This window comes from Melopsittacus undulatus, chromosome 7 (genome assembly GCF_012275295.1).
Source record: "Melopsittacus undulatus isolate bMelUnd1 chromosome 7, bMelUnd1.mat.Z, whole genome shotgun sequence".
Lineage (NCBI taxonomy): Eukaryota > Metazoa > Chordata > Aves > Psittaciformes > Psittaculidae > Melopsittacus > Melopsittacus undulatus.
The window spans coordinates 13,842,030-13,864,359 of NC_047533.1; the positions used below are offsets into that span (position 1 = coordinate 13,842,030).

The 22,330-nt window shown below is 40.9% G+C and overlaps 1 protein-coding gene across 3 annotated transcripts in view; it reads right to left on the minus strand.

The window, feature by feature from the left end:
* SLC2A9 (solute carrier family 2 member 9) overlaps positions 1 to 16,009 on the minus strand; it is a 98,968-nt gene extending 82,959 nt beyond the window's left edge. The window contains exons 1-3 of one of the 3 annotated variants that reach the window (XM_005148490.1): positions 15,947 to 16,009; positions 10,050 to 10,148; positions 3,910 to 4,070 (exon numbers count right to left, since the gene is read on the minus strand). In XM_005148490.1, the coding sequence (XP_005148547.1) occupies positions 3,910 to 4,070; positions 10,050 to 10,148; positions 15,947 to 16,009 (323 nt within the window). Of the gene's footprint in view, positions 1 to 3,909; positions 4,071 to 10,049; positions 10,149 to 13,905; positions 13,996 to 15,946 lie in introns of those variants that run through there. The other 2 variants (XM_034064860.1, XM_034064859.1) reach the window with 2 other exon arrangements.
* Between the last annotated feature and the right edge of the window lie 6,321 nt (positions 16,010 to 22,330).

Genomic DNA, 22,330 nt, shown 5'->3' on the forward strand with positions numbered 1-22,330 from the left:
CAAGGGCACAATACACCAATTTTATTTAAAAAATTAAGTAGTATTAAATTCTTAATAATTCTCAATGGATTTTCAATCTCTATATGTTGTAATTTCCATGCAAAAGGAGTGACCAGAAAGGCTGTCTACACTTTTCTTTGCCAATACAGACAACAAACCAACCCATCAGTCCTCATTCTTCTCCAGTTCAACACATAGGTACCAACTGGAAATATCCCACCACTGAACAATCACCCAACATCATACAGCAGATTAATAATTTTTTTTTATAGGGGATATTTTTAATACTTTTATTTCTAATTACTTTTCCTGTTTCTAGAGATTTTTGAGCACTGAATGAGTAATACAGCTTGAAAATCAAAAAACAAGATACAGTTCATTTAAAGTATATATTTATAAAACATAGACATCAAGAAGAAAGATTTTATAATTTCAAATAGATTTTTCAAATGGATAATTTGAGAGGTTGGCATAAATAATGCCAAAACCAGAAACAAAATATTCATTCATATACCACAAAAATTACTATACATTCAATCTGAAGATATACTTTAATTTAAATAAAAGCTACAAAATATATATCTTTTTAGAAAAAATGGCCAGTGATCCCTTATGCGATACAGCAAAGAACAGAAAAGCACAGCCTAACTAACCAAGATTTAAACAAAGGATCTTGTACTTGTCAGATTGAATAAAAATGACAAGAAGAACACAACACACTGTTTAGAGTGTTATTATACAATGCATGAAAATTTTTGGTAATGAAAACAGTGTGCTGGGTATCTGTGGCAAGGTTTTGGAAGTGAAGGGATGGCTTCTGTGAGAAGATGGAACGAGTGAGTAACAAGGTCAGTGGGGGATAAGGTGCTCCAAAATGGAGCACATCCATCCTCAGAGGGACTGTGGCCCATGGAGGACTCATGGTAGAGCATAGAAGGAAAATGAAGAGCAAAGAGTGGCAAAGAGAAGTTGCTACACACTGACCCGCACCCCCTGCACTGCCCGTTCTCTCTCTTGAAGAGACTGAGTATGACCTGCCATGGTACCAAAGGGGAGGAAAGGAGGCTGGAGTGATGTTCAGCCTGCGAAAGTGGAGGGAAAGGTGTCTTGTTTCCCACTACCAGATCAGTAAGTATTTATGCTCACTGGCAGTAAACTAAGGTAAATCCCCCAAGCTGAGCCTAAACTAGTCCTAAGAGAAGAGCCATTTTCTCAGTAGAAATCAGTTTCTATAAGTATCCCAACTGAAACACAGTTCATCAGTCAACTAGACACAAATAGAGGTAAGCTTTAAAGATTTTCAAGGCTGTCATTTGCTCTCATTATATTGGATACTTCCGGAAGCCAGAACAGAATCCTAGCAACTATGTGGTGTCCACTGCTACAATAACTTTAATTATGGATTTGAATTAATAAACCTTTTGTCTAAAACTCACAAATATGAAAATGACAGAATTAAAGTTTCATCAGAAATGCCTCAAAATTCAATGTCTCAAAATTCAATAATAAGAAAGAATTCAGAAGCCCCTTGAGAGCAAATATGAATCCTTAAGAAAAAGTATAGTAAGGAAACTAATAAAAAATAAATAAATAAAAAGCTGTGTGTTCTTTAAACTAGGTATTTAAATAAAATCTAGTAACAGATTAAATGCTACAAGTAGATGACTTCAGAATAATGAAGTGATAGCATTACTAAAATAATGCAGTTAAATTCCTTTAATTGCTTCATACTCAAAACGGTTCACTGCTGAGGTGAGGAAAGGGTTTGTCCCTGTCTTACAAATGCCTCTCTAGCAGTGGCCTAAGCAATTCACTGTATATAATGCTCTGGATGTTCAGAATGCGTAACAGCAGTTGCTCTTTGGTAAAAGAAAATAATTTAAATTATTAAGTGTAAAAGACACATCTGAACACGAGACTTCTTATGTGGATGAAGGCTCTCTTTGAAGAAATTGCATTTCTCTTGAAGTAGGGGCTAGGAATCCAGTAATTTGGAAATTAAGTTATTAACCTTACAGCAACACAATTCAAGAGTGCGCTTTTTAAAGTCATACATTATTTCTAAATAATGCTTTTGATCCCCCTTAACTCATTATTCTGTGTCAGTGTAAATTGAGATCAGCTTCATCATAAAGACAAGCCTGCAACCTACACTTGAGCAATTTAATGGCAAAGTATTTTATTGTTCTGTCAACATTTCATAATGTGCTCCTCAATTACGGTACCAGTATGTCAGTCTGGTTTCCTGGACCAGACGAACACACTGTGCTGTGAACATCAAATTCAAGAACCACACTTCAATGGGCATCCTTTATCCAGTGTCCCTGAGACACAATCCCTTCCCATCTCTGGTCAAATACTTGTACACCACATCCATAAGAGAGGTGTTTTCATGGTTTAACAGAGATAAACATAATAAACAAAAGCAGAGTCTGCAAGATTTAAAGTTCTGCCCTAGAAATATTACCTGCTTCAATCAAAGTGGTATATATATGACCAAACCAGCCACCACTTCCTTTAACAAACCTGTAGACAAAGTTGTTCTATTCTTCACCAAAAATTCAACCCTTCTGTGAAGCCATTTTTTACTTCACTTTTTAATAAAGACTCAGTGACAATTCTGGGAATTAATCAATCTGAATCAGGCATAGTTTCATATATTCAAGAAGTGTGTAAATGGCAAATTGATCATTTGGCAGAAGAAATTGCAATGCTAAAGATAATAATGTGACTATGAAATATATTTAAGACTCGAAAATCAAATTATGTTGTGAAGGGGCAGAATAAATGAAGAGTGGGTAAGAGATTTACAGAGCAGAGAATACTGACTTACTGTAAGCATGAAATGGAAGAACCTGAAAATATACTCTCTGAGGTGAAAAATGGGATATGGAATAGTTGGGAGAATGCCAAACAGGCCTAGTAAAGTACAATTGAAAGTGATGGAAATAGTCAAAATGTAGAACAGAAAAGTAAGAATAGTGAAGGTCAATGCTTATATTTAAACCTCCATGATGGCCTTTCTCCAGTGATTGGCTGACATGGTTTAGTGTGAGGTGTCCCTACCCATGGCAGGGGGGTTGGAACTAGATGATCTTAAGGTCCTTTCCAACCGTAACTATGCTATGATTCTATGATTCAACTGAGCAAAAATTATCAGGTTATATAGAATTTACAATTAAGGAAGAGCCAAATGAGCAGTTAAGGTGGATGTTATAATGGCTTTTGAAAACAAACAAACAAAAAAAACCCAACCAACCAAACCCCCCAAAATGTAACTTTTAAATTCTTTTTGGAAGACTGTATGAAACAAAAACAGCAAAAAAGAAATGTCAGAAATATCTTGTCAGTACCTGCAACAAAAATACAAACACACACTGGTAGAAAAATTGCTAAAATGCTCATGTCCCTATGGTCAAGACTTGGTCAAATAATGCATTGCGTAGAACAGGGAAGGCATCCCCAGGCTTTAGGAAGACCAAACACAAACTTTATCCTAGTTTAGTTCTTCAACTGTTGCTAAGAAGCAAACGAGATGTGTTGATAACTTTATTTGTGTACAATACGTTTCTCAGCAGACTTTTGAAATGAGAATCTGATGATCCTGTGTGATTTTTCCTGGTTTATGGTATTCTCCTTTTGCGCTGTTGACAATGCAACCTCCTTGACATCTCAACGCACTGTCTGTTCAGAGCAAATGGCTTCTCAAATGATGCACAGCAAGGCCACAGAGAAAGGTACTAATTTTACTCTTGGAAATTCGGAGCTCTTTAGCAAAGAGCTTTGATAACTTGAAGGTGTTTAAATTTGCATCCTGCTGAGGAGGGTTTTTATAAAGAAAAGTAAAGCCTTCAAGAGAGACTAAACGAGAAACTGGTTTAGAAAATACAAGTTTTTCAATGCACTTACCGTCCAAAGAACTTCACTATTGGGGTAACAATAATGGCACCCACAAGGCCACCAATGGCAAAAATAGAAACCGTTATGGACCAGAGGAGAGTCAGTGTGCTTTCATCCACTGAGAAGCCATATCTTCTTTCCCAAGTTTCATTGTAAAACTTCTTGATAAACTGAAAAACAATACATAGGGATGCATGTAAAAAATTGCATTTTAAGAACATAACTGAGAAAAACAGAATAAAAATAAATAAATAATTAAAAAAACCACAAAAAAACAACCAGTAACTTGATTGTAGGAATCACCCTCACTCTTCTACTTATCTCCTCCAAACAATGGGGCCTCACTTTTAGATGCAATTGCAATACAGACTGACTGAACCAGTCAAAACGTAACATATGTTTAACTACATGCAGGTCATAAAGACGGGGATAAAAGCATAGGTAGGCATGAATGTAGAAGAAGCTTATAAAAGAGAAATTCGTATGAAGCAAGGATGGTACTAGTTGGAACTAGATGATCTTGAGGTCCTTTCCAATCCTAACTATTCTATGATTCTATGATTTAGGTTGCTGGTACAACACTAATGACTGTTTTAGCTTTACTGTGTACATATATATAAACATGTCAGCCAGAGCTGGGCCTGAGGACTCAGACACGGAACTACAGAATGGTTGAGGATGAAAAGACATCTAGAGGTCATCTTGTTTAATCTTTCTGCTGAAGCAGAGCCACCTAGAGCTGCATGCCTAGGACTGTGGCTGAAGGTTTCTGAATCTCTTCAAGGAGGGACTCCACAAAGTCACACCACTCATGTGGGGCAAGATACTACGCATCAGCTGAGCTCACCTCACTGCTCACACACACACTCTTAACCTCAGCCAGGTGACATATCACATCCTAGCGCAATAGTTTTGTATGAGCCAAGGAAAACTACTGCCTAGCATTTGCCATGACTTTAAGAGGAAGAACATTCAAAAACTCTTAAAGGCTATCTATTGTTAGTCAAAGATCACAAATAGTCATGCTAAAAGCAGAGTTTTACTGCTTTATCATGTAATACCAGTAATTTGGGATTAAAGAGGGCAAGGATGGCAGGCAAAGCAGGCTCCAGTAGCAGGTAGAGGCAAAAATGTCTTGAAGTTGGTGAATTGGCAGAAATGCAAACATAATGAAAAGAAAAGAGTTACAATTAACCCCTGCAACATGATGTCCAGATGGCAACACGACTGACGTCAAGAGAAGAGTTTGGCTTGTCTTACAGGACGCAGCACCAAATCCCATATGCCGATAGGTTTAGGGAGCAGTGGGGGGTTCACATGTAACTTAGGAAGTCCCTTGAAAATTTTTAAAGATGCTTTAAAAGTTGTTGAATTAAGAATCCTTTCGCCAAAACTCTGCACTGTGCTCACCATAAAATAACATTTATCATCTCAACTTTGGATTTCAATCCCAGAATGCAGATAGAATCATAGAATCATGGAATAGTTAGGGTTGGAAAGGAACTTAAAATCTCAGATTTGCTCAAAACTAAGAGCTTTTCACTAGTCTATTTTTTTCCAAAGTGCCAGTATTGCAGAAGTGAGTGATTCTACAAATTCTTCAGCATAACACTAGGAAAAAAAGAGTGAATTGAAAACAATTAGCTTTAATGGACTGTGGAAGAAGGAAGGGTGTTTCCACTTTTGCATTGTATTTATGACAATCCCATATCTGGCAGCCACAGAAAATCAAGGACCTACTAAGCCAAGCAATAAAAGATGAGCTTTTTCTACCAAAGAGCTTACAGCCAAGACAAATAACTGCGAGAGGAAGAAGGCAAGAGCTGACAGTGGTTAGTCTGATAGCCTACAGTATCAGTCAAAAAAGAGCTAGTTGCATGGAACCATTAAAATTAAGAATCCCAAATAATTTTTCTAAGTATATCTTCTCTTCAAATTTACATAGCTGCTTTTCGAACAAAGACCAGGTTGCTAAACAAAGTAAGCAATTTCTTGTCAGTAATGAAAGATGTATCAAACATGAAATCAGACTGATATGAATCTATCTGCCAAGCTGGCTCTCTTCAGAACTTAAAACCTGAGACCTATCTTGTAGCTCTTCAGCTATCAAGACTTTTACTTTTCACCCATGTCAGCTTAATTTCCTTAACAGCCCTCCACATGGGCCCTTCCACTGTGTCTTTAGAAAGTCCAAGAGCCTCTTAAATCTCTGGAGAACTCTGACAGATGCCTGAGTCACAGTTTTCCACTGCAAAGACCATTCCAGCTCTTCCCCAGATTCTTATTTTTCTACTACAGTTTCTGCTAGTTTGTCAAGTACAAGTTAACAATTCTTAGCATATATGTTCCAAAATTTACCCTTAAAAACTACCCTTATGTTAAAGACACAGTAACCCTCTCAGTCTCTCTGATACTGAGGCTATCTCAAGCTGAACTAAGGTACGAAGCCTATAATTTGAGTTAGTGTTTCAGTCTTGAACAGATGTTAAGCTATTTTGGCAACCTGACACAAAATTAGCACTGATTTTATTCCAGTAATTATTATCACTAATTTATCTCCAATGCATCCCCTATGAAGAAGGTTCCAGTGTGGGACCTGCCCAGACTTTTCCAGTTCAAAACATGAATTTAGGTTTTTTTGTCCTACCCTTGTATTTTCTGAACAGCCTTTTTTCAGCTTCCTCCTACCAGCCTTATATCACAGAGCCTGGTGATACCACAGGTGGTCACTACTGCAGAAGGGTACATCATGCTTGTGTCACTCTCACCCATCTGTGTTACTACTCCTCAACAAGCTCTGTAGTACCACAAAGTGTAATCTTGGCACTTTTCCCCAGTTTTTTCTCAGGTCTCCCCCAGCATGTCACAGGTACTAAATTATCCTGGGGTAGGACTCAGCAGTATCAGCCTAACACCACATTTTTCCTGTTCAAATGAGGAATTTCAGACTTTAGGTATTCCAGCCTTGGACACATGGATTATTCAATGTGAGGACTTTATTTCATTTGGAACACCACCTTTCCACATGCAAAGTACCTAAAAAAGGTGGAGGTAGAACATGCCACTTACTGTATCCCTTCTATCAAGTTTCTAGTGGGTGTCTTATGCCCTGAGTTAAAAGGAGGACAGTGATATTTCTCCCATCCAATCTGATATGTTTCCATATGAACAGACAGAAAACCGCACAATTCAGAGCAAAAAGTTAGTTTGGTTCACGGTCCATTTAGAATAAGCTCACAATAAACTTCTAAATTAATCTGCCATTACATCAAGTAATACATCTTATCTCTTCCACACCAATACATAGATTATATTTAGATTCGGGTACCTTCTTGTTTATTTGAACTTAATTTCTGACAGTAATTAATACTAAAATAAAACATTTTTAGAACACAATTAGCATTTCTAGCTAATGATAACGGCTACAAATAGCATGCCAATTATTCTTTTCTTGTGTTATGACTAATCTTCTCAGCATAGCTTTGTTGTTTAGAGGAGACATCAAATAACAGCAAATATTAAAGAAAGAACAAACTACAACACTGCATAGTAACAGATAAATGTCGTGGTACGCACATCACCTGCATCTGAATTCCCACTGCCAGTAAATGGGAAGCTAATAGCACAAACAGGTTTTGAGGAGTTACACATGAAACAAAACAGATCAGATCCAACAAATCCACTGAATTTGGATCCATGGAATTCTTTGGGTTTTTAACCAGTTGTCTGACAATGCTAATGGCATAAACCTGTATACAAAAATTTTAGTCCCTATCCAAAGCCTTCAAGGAAAGGTAGCTGACTGATATCAGTCTCATATTCTCCTGCCTCAGTTCATTTAAGTAGTGGTGGTATGGTGGGAAATATGAGGGGAATATAAAGGATATACATATAAAAGGGATATATTTTAAATATAATGGAAATATTTTCTTTGTCTCACCCTTAGTTACAAAGGTCACTCACACACAATAACAACTATGGTACTGGCTGACATAGGCCACACATATTTGCCTTAGCCTCCCTTTCCCTGTATCAGCTCTTGAAGGAATGCAGAGCTGCAGCTGCCCGCAGGAAAGGGGCAAGCACTGTGTGGCAGTAAGTAGCAGAGATTTCACTTCCTGCACAGAGCACAAAGCACATCTTTGTTCTTCAGATCTTGCCCACAATCAAGATAAGCTGTAGAAATTCAGCTCAGAAAAAGACAGCTTCAACTTGTATTCAATTAAAGCACTTGTCTTCCTACTGCCAAAAGCTTTCATATGTTTTTAATAAACTCTTGATAACTCTTTGAACAAGCCTATGGAGACCTCTAATTCTGCATTTCTTGTGTGGGCAAGTGCTGTGTGCAGGAGGAAGCACACCTGCAGTGGGCTACTGCTCTTTCTCACAGAAAAGAAGGGGCCTGAGCAGGAAGCAATCTGTGATCTGAGCAGAGTATGGGCAGTTTATTCCCCCCTCAAAATAAAAAGGAAGTTGGACTGACTCCACCTTGCTAGATGACCTCTCACTGGTGAGAGCTGCAGTGTTTTCCTGCAGTCTGATGAGGTGGCACAACTTGCAGCACCAAAAGATAGCGTACAGAAGAATTTACTAACATTTATTCAATGCTTCAGTCTTAAATGAAACCCCTGCTCCAGCTTATTCATCGTGCTGATGTGTTCAGCTGCAGGATCCTGGAAACATCCCATGCTTTTGTCAACAGCCATTATCAAGCGTTTTTTTTCAATACATCTTAAACCACCATACAGTCCTACAGTAAGGCTGGAAGACCTTAGACATCAAAAGGAATTGCACTGAAGTAAGCAGGGGCAGAAGACACCCAACAGTCTACAGAAAGATGCTCATGCATCCCTGACAGTGTTCAAGGCCAGGCTGGAGGGGGCTTTGAGCAACCTGGTCTAGTGAAAAGTGTCCCTGCCCATGGCACTGGGTTGGAACTAGATGATCTTTAATGGCCCTTCCAAACCAAACCATTCTATGATTCTAGGATTCTGTGTTTATCTTCTGATGACTGCAAGGTGAAGTGATGCCTAGACATGTCACACTAGAATAAATATTCCATTTGTTCAACCCCGTGTTATCAGTACGAAAAAGTACCAAGAACTTCAAGAAAATTCCAACAAGTTATGAAGGGGACAATTAAAACTTCCTACAGGGTGAGACTCTTCCTAGTCCTTTGGGTCATCAGTTTACCAAATAAAATACCCATACGAAACAAACTAAAAAAATCTTTCATTATTTGCATAAATATTGCATCTATTTCTAATGTGACCAACCTGTTCAGGTGGAAACCTAGCCACACATTGTAAGAGCTTTCCATAAAACAAGCAGTTTAACTTTGGATAGGAACTATTTTGAATGGGATTTCTACAGTTAGTTCCCCAAATTTACTAGCTACTTTTTCAAAGTGGCATTACTTGCAGCTCCACTGAACTGCTTACTGACATGCTTGGCTGAATTAAGAGCATCTCTAGATAGCCAGTGTAAAAACAAAATGTACCCATCTTTATTTGTGATAACTGGTATTTAAATGACCCCCTCTCCACCTCCCCCCAAATATTGTACACTGATTTCATAGTACTTTCTTAATCAAATCTATTCCATATGTTGCAGCCAATGCGTAGTTAACACAGCAGTTTTGAATTCAGAATCAAATAAGCAGCACCACAAAATGCAGGCAAAGGGGCCCATTTATTTAAGAGGAAACCAGAGACATTGTTTATAATATCAGTACTGTAGAAATAAAATGCTGTGCAACCTCCAGAGCTGAATGATGTCAACAGAAATTGCTGAACATGTGCACAGTGCCACCAAATACTCACTAGTCAGAAAGAAATACTATTAAAACCACCTTATTCCTCAAAAATCTGCAAGATTTAGGATTATTCTGGGCTTGGGAAGAATGAGAAGCAAAGCATATGAACCTGCTCACCTCAACAGCAGCGTTTAGTTTCCTGACAGCTACTGAACTTATGTGATAACCTCATGGACAGCAGAAAGAGGCTTTCAGGCAAAGCAGAGTTACTGTATGCGATTTAACCTCTTCTGCTACAGGAGAAGGGATGTAGAAGAAAGATGTTGATGAGCGCACACCAGCTGGGCACGGCTGCCCTCTGGTGTACTAAATTCCAGTTCTGTCAGTCACTTACCGCTGCAGGAGCATTCACCACCGAGAGATTGTAACCATACAGAAAAGACGACCCAAAAGCACCAGTTAAAGAGGCTACAATAAGACTCCCAGACCAATTCTGAAAAACAGAGAAAAGATGTAGCCACTGTTAGTATGCTTTAAATCAACATTTTAAATTAACATACCTCAGGTTTTAGATGCTCCTCATACTACTTTGCATACCTCCTGAAAGATGTCTCTGCAAAATAACAACCTGAAATACTTCCCCTTGCTGCAATTGAACTATCAGAAGATTTTAAGTGATGGTATCTCAGTTAACATTTACCGAGGTGTAAGCGAACATCTGAACTTCTTTCAGTGTCACAGAGTTTTGCTGCAAGCATCCATCAGCCCTCACACTAAAAAGGAAAATGCTGGAGAAGAATATTCTTAGTAAAGGAAACTGCTGGAAACATATCACTAACACAGCAAAGCAAGGAGCAGCATATATTTGATGCAACAGGTGGACCACCTACCTGTGGGTAGACCTGACTTAGCTGGAAACCTGTGAAATGACGTGCCTTTCCCTCCCATGAGTACAGGGATCAGTGAAATTGTAACCAGAAACTTCAACCTTTCCCCACAGACTAGGTTTGGTAGCCCAAATGCAAGTCTCCAACTGTAATTTGCTGCCACACACCTACGCTCTCCAGTGGAGATGCCATTTGCTCTTTTTCCCCAGACACCTCTCCCCTCTCAGGTTTCCTCCCTCCATCCCTCTCATCCTGTTTTTAGCCAAGAATTCCTTGTTCCACATCAGCTGTTGAATGAAAGGTAGAATTAATCTGATCAATGCTTTGATTTGAAATATTTTGCATACAAGGGTCCTTTCCACCTTCTCCAGGATTAACTTTCTGCCACTTACTTCTCCTGCTGGATTAGAGTGTGGCAGAAGTGATCACTGCCATTCCCAAGAGATGTTAAAGTTTGCATTATGGTGGCTAGTTGATTGTAAATGTCATTTTGTAAATTAGGGAAGACAAATCACCTTTCTTGACTTCTGAATACACTGAAGTAGATGGCTTTTAACATATTTGAATTAAAAACCAAACTAAGAATTCAGAATTTCAGGCACAGCTCACTGACATTTTATGCCCAGCCTCATCACCCACTGAAGCCTCAATCCTTTTAAAAGGAGAAAGACTCGTTTAAGCAGGCCTACTAGACTCAGCTTCAGTTATATCACTTTCAGCTGACAACAGATTAATGAGTCAACACAAGCTGTCAACTGCACAAAGCTGTATGGCCACTTTGGAAGATCTGGAGCATGAAGTAGGTTTGTGTAGCTAGCACACAGCACATGTGCAGTGACAATGAACTGGAGCAAGCTCCACCAGCCTCACAAGGACAGCTGGGTAAGTGAACACACAATGGCTGTTAACATGTCCCACTGTCACCAGAAGGGATGAGATACGCGGGTGCCAGGGCAGGGACCACAGCGTACATCCCAGCACACACTGGGTCTGCCATGCACTGCAGCTGCTGCTCCTGAGGGCTCCAAATGTGCCCTGTGGGACAGCTGAATGGTTTGAACTTCTCCACACCATGTGAGAACTTTTTAAGAGATTACACAGTTCATTAACCAGCCTGTTCCCAGTCAGGTTAGGAGGAAGTGTATGCAGAGAAAAGCCTTGTGTAAGAAGTCCCACTGACTTCTCTGCATAAGCCAAATACCTAACCCTATTATTATTACTATTATTAATAGTTTATTATTAATAATAGTAATATTTTTATTATTTTAATATTATTAATATTAATTAATTAATAATAATTAATCATTACCTTATTATTATTACCCTAACCCTATTATTATTAGCCAGCTTCTTAAAATGAACCTGACACACACAGAGGACTTTGCACTGTTATTTTGGTGGCAAAAAGTAGAAATTTTAACATAAGGATTCATTTACTTCTGGAGATAACACTTCATAGGAGGTATCGATTATATCTCTACTATGCACAAGCATTCCTACACTTAGGGGAAATTGCTACCACACCGAACCAAGGATGCTGAGGTGAATATTCCTGGAGGTCTACTAGGCTGCTCCCAGCAGGTTCATAAATGATAAGCACAAGTTCACAAGTGCTATGTGGTTGATGCAATATTGCTAAAGGGCTCTACTCCAACAATGCTAGACCCATCAGAAAAATCCTGCAAACAAAATTGTTCAGATCATATAGCCTGGTGTTCATTAAAAACTCCAGTGAATGCTTAAACCTTTCAGCAGAGGCACATTATATGCACATGAGGCTAAGTGAAAGATAATGCAGGACAAATCACTGAAGTGCTGCCAAGTTAGAAACCCCACATCCGTTTTATTTCCCAGTATTGCAAATAGCTGGGTTTAGAACCTACTTTGCTAAGAATTTCCCAAGTATACAGCCTGCTGCTGAAACCCTCGGACTTACTCAGTTCAGAGTTTTACCATTCTTGGAACACGAAATTCAACTTTTCCATGCCCTGTCCCCTCATACGCCATTTTAAATATTTGCTCACATTTCAGCCGTGCCAGGTGAAAGACGAAAGCACAATGAAGCAAGAATGACAAAAAGAAATCAAACTGCTGCTTAAGAAAATATTAACCCTGTGGCAATGTTAACAAAATGAAAGGGGTGGTGGTGGTGAAAAGCGTTTATGTGCTTTACAGTGGACCAGGAAACAAGAAGGCAACCACTCCTCCCTCATAGGTATTCCTTAACTTCACCACCACCCGTGTGCTCACACGTCTCTGCTGTCAGCGCAAGGGCAGGTAGGTGTGACCACCACCACTGCGATCAGTGCTCAGTCAGGGAAACTGCTTGTCAGCTCACAGCAGAGACCTCCAGATACCTAAGAACTGCTTAATTGTGAAAGGCCACAGTTTTGGTGTTACCACAGATCCCAGGGCACGGTGCTCTGGAAGACGTTTTCCACAGTTCCCGTCCTTGTTCAGCGTGCAGTGTAACGTTCGTGTAGGCTACTAATTGCCCTTTTTTCTTCTTTTTAGATGTGTGACAGGTTGCATTTCAGTTTTCAAAGCACCGTTTAGCATGCTGTACTTTAGTTATAACCCCCATGTCAAACACAACTGTCAGAGGTAAACATTGCACACGTACATAAGGAAGTTTTAACATTCTTAAACAGATATTGCTAAGACTTTCTATTGATATCGGAAAGCTGGATATTGAATCACCTTATCCGGATCCCTTAGTTTTACGGAAGCACTCAGCACACAGGCAACTTCTAGCCCGGAAAGCGGCCCCTGGGCGCTGTTGGCAGGTGTGCCCAGGGACACGGTGGTGGCGAAGGAGGAAAACTCCTCTGCTCTCGCCAAGGGTCTGCCCTTACCCCGAGGATCTGCCGCTGCGGGCGGTGAAGCCCCTGCGCCCTCTCCGCTCCCTCCGCCAGCCGCCCGCCCCGTCCGGGCACGCCAGCCCCGGCGCTGCCCTCCTCCCGTCCTCTGGGTCCCTGCTCAGCCGCCGCGGTATTTTTAGCTCTGCCCGCCGCCGGCCTCCCCTGCACCGGCACCAACAACTTTCCGAGCGAGGAAGGGCTCGGCGGCTCCGCCGTGCAACCTGAGCTCTGCCCCCCTCTCCGGAGAGCAGCGGCGAGTGACTCCTACTCCCAGGACCACCGTGCACCAGCCTGGCTCTTCCTTCCTCCCCACCAACGCTGGGAAAGGACCGAAACCGTTCCCAACCCGGCTGATCGTCCCCAAAGCGCGGGCAACGCAAGGCCGAGCTCCCCGCCCTCGCCGCCGGGATCGCTCCCGCCCCACTGCCCTCTCCGCCGGTGGCCCTTAGCTTATACAGCCGTGCTCATTGCCGAAACATGAGGAGGCTCCGCGCCGCCCCGCGCTACTTACGCTCCTGCTTGCGCGGCGGCGGCCGCCCCCCTCTCCCCGCGCCACCAGCGTGTCCGCCTCGGGCACCTCCGCACACTCCATGCCGCCGCCGCACGTGCGCAGCGACCGCGCATCTCCGCGGGGCGCAGCGGGGGCGCGGCTGCGGGAGGGGCGCGCGTTGCGCTCCGGCGGCGCCGCGGCCGGGGGGCACGGCCCGGGTGTGCAGCGCCGGCCGCGGGAGTACACGGCTACGGGAGGGGAGCGGGACATAGCCGGGGCTGCGGGCAGGGAGAGGGGATGGAGGAGCGCGGCCTCATTTATCTGCGGGCTCGCACATAACTTAAGCAAATGTGCGTGCCCGGTGCCGTGCGTGCGGTTTCCCGGCAGGCCCCTTCCCTCAGTAGGGATTTACACAGCGGCGCAGGTTGGGCAGGGAAACGGCAGGGCTAGGTGGTCCCTCACAGCACCCCCCGAGGGGCCCAGGAGATGGGGATCACGGCTTGCGGGGACGGGGAGCCGCGCCGCCTGGAGACCGCCGGTGCCCTGCTGTAAACAGACTCTGGATTCTGGAAGGGAAGAGTATTCTCGTGTTGCCGGAGCTTCAAAGTGAAGATATCACAAGACTTTCAGCTAATTAAGATGTTATCCACAAGTCGTAGGGATGTTTCCACAGCCTTAGGAGGTTTGGAAGTTTGGATCTGGGGCGTTGCACTACTGCTGTGCAACAGGTGTTTGCTGATTAGGCATGCTACCTGGGGAAGGTAAAAGCTCTCAGCTACTGGTTTAGAAGGTGCCTGCTTGCAAACATGGGGATTTTGACCTGCTAAAATTTAAACTACACCTCCTAGTTGGCAAGGGATGAGTATTAAGTGCATCTGGGAACTATTCCCAGACGGCTGCTGTTAATATTGGTGTAAATCTGTGCTGTTTCCATTTCTGACATGCTACATACCTCTCACAAATAGCTCAGAGCTCTCAGAGACACAGAATATAATGCCATAAAGCACTGCAGGCTTGAAAGCAGTTTATGGTGCAGCAACTTTGAATAGTCATTGGCAAAGATCAGACTGAGTGGTGTTTAAATAGAAAGCCAGATGCTATTCATTAACATGTAAAATTGTCATATATATTAAGAAACATCAGCATACATAGATGATCCATACATCATCTGTAATGTCTTTGAAGGGTCATAAGCAGTAAAAAAGTCAAGTCAGTATAATCAAGCCTTTAAAATCCATAGAGTGTTTTGAGATGAATCAGGTACTTCTGTTTTATTTAAGTTTCATTTCATATAGCTCAGAGCAAGCAATTTAGTTCATACTCAAATACAAATAATATGGCTGGTGTGTTTAATATATACATAATTTCTCACTTTAATGCACTCACGTTTTGACCTTTTACAATTGCTGTTAGTAAGTTACAGAAACTAAACACGTGCTACTCTTTGTACCACTCAAATTTGCATCCTGACAGCTTCCCCTTGCTCAAATCTCCATGTTCCCTTAGAAAGAAGCATTATTTTGCTCTTCTCTAACCTGTCAGAGCAAAAGGGGAAAGATGGGAAGAATACACAGCTTTATGGGTTCTTGTATAAGAAAAATATCAGAAGCTAAATCAGAGGTTTTCTTCCCACAGAATACATCCTCCCAAGATTTCCTTCTGAAGGCACAGAGACTCTCTTCCAAAATATTACCACTGTCTTCAGTGACAGAGTCCCTCCCCAAACCCAAAGGTTTTAACCTATCCTAAAGTCAAGGAATCCCAGAATATTTTACCTAAACCCTTTTGAACTAGCCCCTAAACCTGGCTAGTTCAAAACTGGGCATTTATAAAGAATAACACGGGAAGAACTGAGAGGCCTGTGATACAGTCTCACAGTAAGCCTATCAGCAGTCCCGGTACCAAAGGCAGAAAAGGAACAACAGCATTCGTGGGTTTAGGACACTGGCCTGTGCCTACAAGTATTTATATAGGTTCCAAATAGTTCCTTTCTGCCTCCACTACCCAGATAGCAGAGAAATGTGTTGACAGAAGATCTGGGGAATTCACTCACCAGTTTTTTCTTCACCACATTATTTTCTTTCACATCACCATTGCGTTGTTGTTTGTTCTCCATTCTGTTACCTTGTTAGGGAATAGCTGAGGAAAGAAAGAGGGAAAGTTGTGGTATTGTTCAGCTGAGGCAGGTGAGGGGAGGGTTTTAATAAAATCATAAATCTGACCCAGGAAGGATTTGACAAAGCCTTGTGCGGCGTGCTTTAGTGTGAGGTGTCCCTGCCCATTGCAGGGGGGCTGGATCTAGATGATCTTAAGGTCCTTTCCAAACCTAAGTATTCTATGATTCTATGAAAAAGCCTGTGAGAAGTCTAGATATTCCTTTCAAAAGTCAGATCCTTGTTCAGGAAGGTGCAACATCACCCAATTGAATGTGGTTAAAAACAACTGACATATATATGTTCATGGTGCTGAAGCAGCCTGCTCAGAGGGCAGCACTTATTACAGTAGTTGCTAATACAACTAAAGCAGGAAGGGAAAAAAGCAACAGTATCAGGTCCTTCAGTGGACACACTGTCTCAATTCGAATGGGAGCATCAGACCAGCTGCAACTACAAAAGAAGTTCAGATAATCAGGTGGAACTACATTGCTATGGGTTGCAGCCAGGACATTCGGATTAATTTGTGGTGTGATTCTAATGATTATTAGACCTTATATTAGCTGAGGCATTGCCTGAGGACATTTGCAAAGGAGGGGTCCATTTGTTTACTGCTTGATCAAGAAAATTCTTGCCAGAACAACGCTGTATGTGCTTTAATAATGTTAAAGTACGTTTTAATCAGCATTTTATAATAAAGTAAACTGATTTCTGGGATTTCAGAGAGGATGCATTATCTGTCATTTACACTGTGTTTCACTGTATGATCTTGGGCTGTCTGTCCGTCTGTTCTTTTCTTTTGGAATATGGATTACTGGGTTCTTCTATCTCAACATCTTGAGATGACAGCACATTTTAAGATCTTTGCTTAGTTGGTCATTATGCAATGACAGATGCAGTCTTGAATGCAAGTTGTCTTGTAGACAAAGAGTCTAGAAGATATTAAAATATGATACATGGGCTATAACAGTCAATTCAGTGAAACAGCATATTGGAGTGGAAATTGTGTTGAGGCCATCACAAAGGTTTTCTAAGAAGAAATCGTGTCTGATAGAAGCATGCCACTGGCAACGCTGGGCCATTGTATCAGACAGTTCCAAGAAATTAGGCTGGAGATGTGAGAAACTGGAGATGTGGCAGCATCCTGTAAGTGCTAAAGCCAGAAAAACGATTTTCTTCCCTCTCTACCTCTCAGTGCAGTCAATACTAAAAACTTGCAAAACTCCTTGCCTTCTGTTGCAAAGGGCTTTAGTCAATTCCTGTTAAACTACTATTCAAAAAGAGCTTCCAAAGCAAAGGTATTTCACTTTATAGGAAAGATGCTAACCTCGTCATCAATCAGTTCACTTGTCCCATACCACATTTAACAAGCACACCAAAAATAATGTCAGACTTGCTCACTGCTATACTGTATTTCATATATAGATAATGTAGAAAATTAAACTAATGTAGACAGAACATGAAAAAAGCATTCTCAAACTGTAATTTAAGACAAAGAATGTATAAGGTACAGCACTGAAACAGCACAGGCTCAGTCAGAAACAAACTTATCATCTAAAGAGATGTAACTCCACAGCTAAGCCACTGGCAAAGAAAACTGGTGTCTGCTTCCCATCACTGGATTCTTTTTTTTTGTATGGCTGAATCTTTGTCTTGGATTTTGAGCTGTCTTTAAAACACTTTGAAGATATCTCTGTTGTGTCTGAGAAGTTTACTTGCTAGCAGTACACCATCTGTGGAAGTGTTCAGACTGAACTATCCCTCATAAATTTTGAGTAATCCTCATTTCGCAGCTCTTTGAACATATCCACTTGACTGTAGAAAAAGGAATGTTACCATGTCCAGGACAGACATCCAATGTGATGCAAAAATAAGAAATCTGAACCAGGGAGGGAGTAGAAATCACTGAAATCCTGCACAGATTCGTCAGTGTTATTTTTGCAGTCATATTGACTTGTGTGCAGGGAAGAGAGACATAATTACAGCAAGCAGAAACCTGATCTTGGGATTATAGTTTGACAAAATCTAAAGAAGTAACGTTCCACTTGCAAGAATGAAAATCTGAGATTTGCACTGCTGCTGCTGCTGGTGGCCATTCCTGAAAAGCTTCAAGAGGTAGGGCAGGAAAGTGTATTCCTTCCTCCTGAAGTTCATATTGCTAGTACCAGGTAAGTTGCTTAAGTTGTGGATCCAGAAATATTAATTCGTAATTCATTCTTTATCATGGAAGATTAGATCTGTCTGCTCCCTAGCTTCTACAGTTAGCCAGGAGGTGACCCATGACTCAGGAAAGGCTCATTTATGTCAGATCAGGGGGACCTTCAGTTTCAGCATTACAATCAGAGCTACAGTTTGCTCACTGACATTTCCAGTGGTTTATATAGCTGTGCACAGGTTGAGTTCATTAGTAGGACATGCAACGCAACTGAATCCTACAATTTGTTAGCCTTGGCAAGGGTGGCTCAGCAGTTCACAGAGCAGAAGCCTTATGACTGGCACAGCAAACTGATTTGAGAGAAGTATGAATGAACCTACTAGCATCTGGGTTTGGTTCTGAACTTCCATTGAATATTCAGCATTCATTAACTGACTGTAAATCAGGAAAAACAAAAGCTGATGGAAATCTGTCATGACCACAAGAAACAAAAGAGTAAAAGAAGCAGTTTCAGATGAACTCAGTTTTAAATAGACACATTTATTGCGATATATTACAAAATCATCAAGGAGTTGACCATCTCAGAAAACCTGAGTTATAAGACACAATTATTAAGAAAAGACTCAACAAGAGTATAAGACCTGAAACACATCAATTATTGCTGTTGCCCAGTCTGAGCATAAAACATTGTTTTGGCCAGTAGCCAGTCAGAGCCTATTTGCTGTCCTGTTCAGATGGGCCTGGACTTACACCAAGACACTGGTTTCTCCACCCTAGTCACAGCACAAGCAAGTTTGAGGCAGTTTATTGGCAATAGAAAAGGTTCCGTTGACACAAATTCCTCATGATGGGCATACATGGCTTTCATGTTTGTCCCACAAGTGCAAAATATGTTACCTCTGTAGAAAGATTATAGAATCATAGACTAGTTAGGGTTGGAAAGGACCTTAAGATCATCTAGTTCCAACCCCCCTGCCATGGGCAGGGACACCTCACACTAAACCATATCACCCAAGGCTTCATCCAACATGGCCTTGAACACTGCCAGGGATAGAGCATTCACAACCTCCCTGGGCAACCCATTCCAGTGCTTCACCACCCTAACAGTAAAGAATTTCTTCCTTATATCCAATCTAAACTTCCCCTGTTTAAGTTTTAGCCTGTTACCCCTTGCCCTATCACTACAGTCCCTAATGAATAGTCCCTCCCCAGCATCCCTATAGGCCCCCTTCAGATACTGGAAGGCCGCTATGAGGTCCCCACGCAGCCTTCTCCAGGCTGAACAGCCCCAACTTTCTCAGACTATTATGTCTGTATCAGCACTGCACTATGGACAGAGAAAACACGGAAATCAAAAAGAACAGCCTCCAGATGACAAAATTCACTTGTAATTATAAACCAGCAGCATCCCTCTCAGAGATGGAAAGGACTCTGGCCTCCTCAGAGCAAACCTTTCTCACGTGTAGCATAGAATAATTTGGTGTATTTTAAAAATGGGAAACAGAAACACTAAGAGAGACAGCACAGCAGTAGGGTGGGAATCACAAAGATTTGGAAAACATGAAAACATGGAAAAATAACCCAGATTCAGTAAGTCCCACTAGGCCAAAATCTACTGACATCTAATAAGATGGAATGTAACAGACTTAAGCTGAGGTCTTCCCTCTGCTTAAAGCTAGATGCTTCTGTCACTGGTATATGGCATGTACTTCAATGAAGGCACTTCTCTCGCTGGTACTGTAAATCACACATAAACACTCACACAAAAGAAACCCACCATTGATTAATTTAAAGATTGAGTAATTAGAGCATCCAATGTGAAGAACATGTTTCAAATTTCTGTGTCCCCCAAATCAGGACAACATATTAGATGCTGCTCAGTGACATAGCTTTCTGGTTAAAATAATGGAACACCATTAAGAAATTAAAGTATTGGTTTATTTTTAAGTAGTTTTGTTAAGAGAGCCTATTCTGGTGCAAATGAGACCATACAAGACAATGCCTCTTCTACTGTTTATGGAAAATGTCAAACAGTCCCAATAATAAAATATCATTGCTGGAGTCAGGTGTGTCATGTCTTTAATTTGGCACAGAACATTCCTATGGTACTGACCTCTCTGGCAAGAGTTAATCTCAAATACTGTAGATACCCCAGCTTCCAGAAATACCTGTTGTCTTAACTCAGCAGTTGACATAGTGTTAAAAAATGTGTATGTCTCTTTTGTCCTATATATGTTTTAAAATGTCTTTACAAGATGATGAATTATTGTATCTGGATCTCAATATTCCATGCAAGTCACAATCTGATCTCTCATACTAAGAAGACAAAAGATTGAATTTCTATTTAAGAATGGAATGCCTTTTTGGTTTTGGGATTTTAATAAAAATTGGGAGAAAAATTAAAGCTCTTTTCCATAGAAATCTTTTAACCAGGAGAGGAAGACAGAGAATTCAGAGTTAAAGACTGCTGATGAAGAAGCTGAGTACCTGAATAGCACAGGTAATTATTTATTTACATGTTTCACAGACTTTGTTTATACCAAGATAAATTTATTCCACCCTCCCAGAGTAGAGCCATTGAGAACATTGCCAGATTTGAGAAGCTGCTCCAAAGTATGAAGTCCAAGTTCAAGTTGTTACTCACCACTTATCCAAAGTATTCTTTACTCCCAGTGCTTTCTGAAGTTCAGTGCAGTTCAGAGCAGCCCTCTTCAAGGCTGCTACAGCAGTCCTCTTCTCTGAAACAGGGACAGTTATATCACTGAATTAAGTTCAAAGCCAGCTTTAACTCTTTTATACTTTTTCAGAAGGAATAAATAATTAACAGTAAAACAAAGCATGATGCTTCAGTTGGAATTCATGCAATAAGTCTTTCCTACCCAATAGAAAACAAACTGCCTTGTATGGCTGCAATACTATACAGAAGGTCTTTGTTTCAGTCAGCACAAAATGTGAAAAAGCTTTGCTTCCCACATTTGAACCAATAGACATTTGCAATGCAAGTGCCTAAGGCTAGGACTCACATTCATATACTTTTACCCCATTATTAGTGACCAGGTGGAGGAACACCCACAGCATTCCATGCGCTGTAAATGGCTTACAACAGTGATGTGTTGTGATTGTGGGGTATTTAGATATGGCTATGAACCTAATGCATCTGTGTGCTTTTTCTCTAAACCAAACCCCATTATTCTGTTGGAATGTAGAAATTTTCACATTTGTGAAAGTAAACATCTTTCTGTTGGCTCTATCAGAAAAGAGATGGGATGCAGAGCAATAAGGCAACTGAACAATAGTTCTACTCATTTAAAAGGAAAATATATAAACAAGCCTGGAAGACAGCAAGGATGTTGTCATTGACTTGTCAGGAGTCACCCCTTTGCAAGAGTTTGAAAGGCTGTGCCAAAACACACTGTACAGCAGGAAAACCCACAATAGTTTATAAAAAGATTTACTTTGTCTGCTCTTGCAGCTTTGTGCTGTAGAGAGGAACTCTGTATCAGTGTTAGTTTAAATACTAAACAAAATGGGTCACAACAAGGGTGTATCAGTTTGGACTTTGCTTTTGCTATCAATTCCTTACATCCCAAAGCTAAGCAGAGATAAGAACACTTTGGTGTGAAAAAGGTGCTTTCTGTTTTGTCTTTTCCTTGCTAGCATGGGCATTGCTTTATCTAAAAATCAAGTGTATGTTAAATCAACCTCATCAGCATTTCCTCGAGGACATTGATAGCTAATTTAGTTGGATTATGTATAAACTTGTAGAAGCTAAACTATCTAAGATGTGTTAGGTAAAAAGGCAGTTGCACAGATATGAGTTGGACAAAACTGTAAATTCCAGCTGGGATTCGAAGAAACTTTGTTCCTTTACGGAAGGTGAAATTATTGAGCATGTGGGGTTTGGTTTGTACTTCAGATTATGATTGTTCTGGAAGCCCCTGTGGATCACTTTTGACCCTGTTGAATAAATTTCAGTGAAGTTCTCAAGAGATATTACCATCAAATTTACTTCAGCTACACATAGACACCCTTTGGTTACAAGATGCTAATCAATGAAAACATAATTTCTGAGGAACAGGAAATCATTTTTCGCTCAGATCTCCTAGCATATTTTATTTAAAAGTGTCTT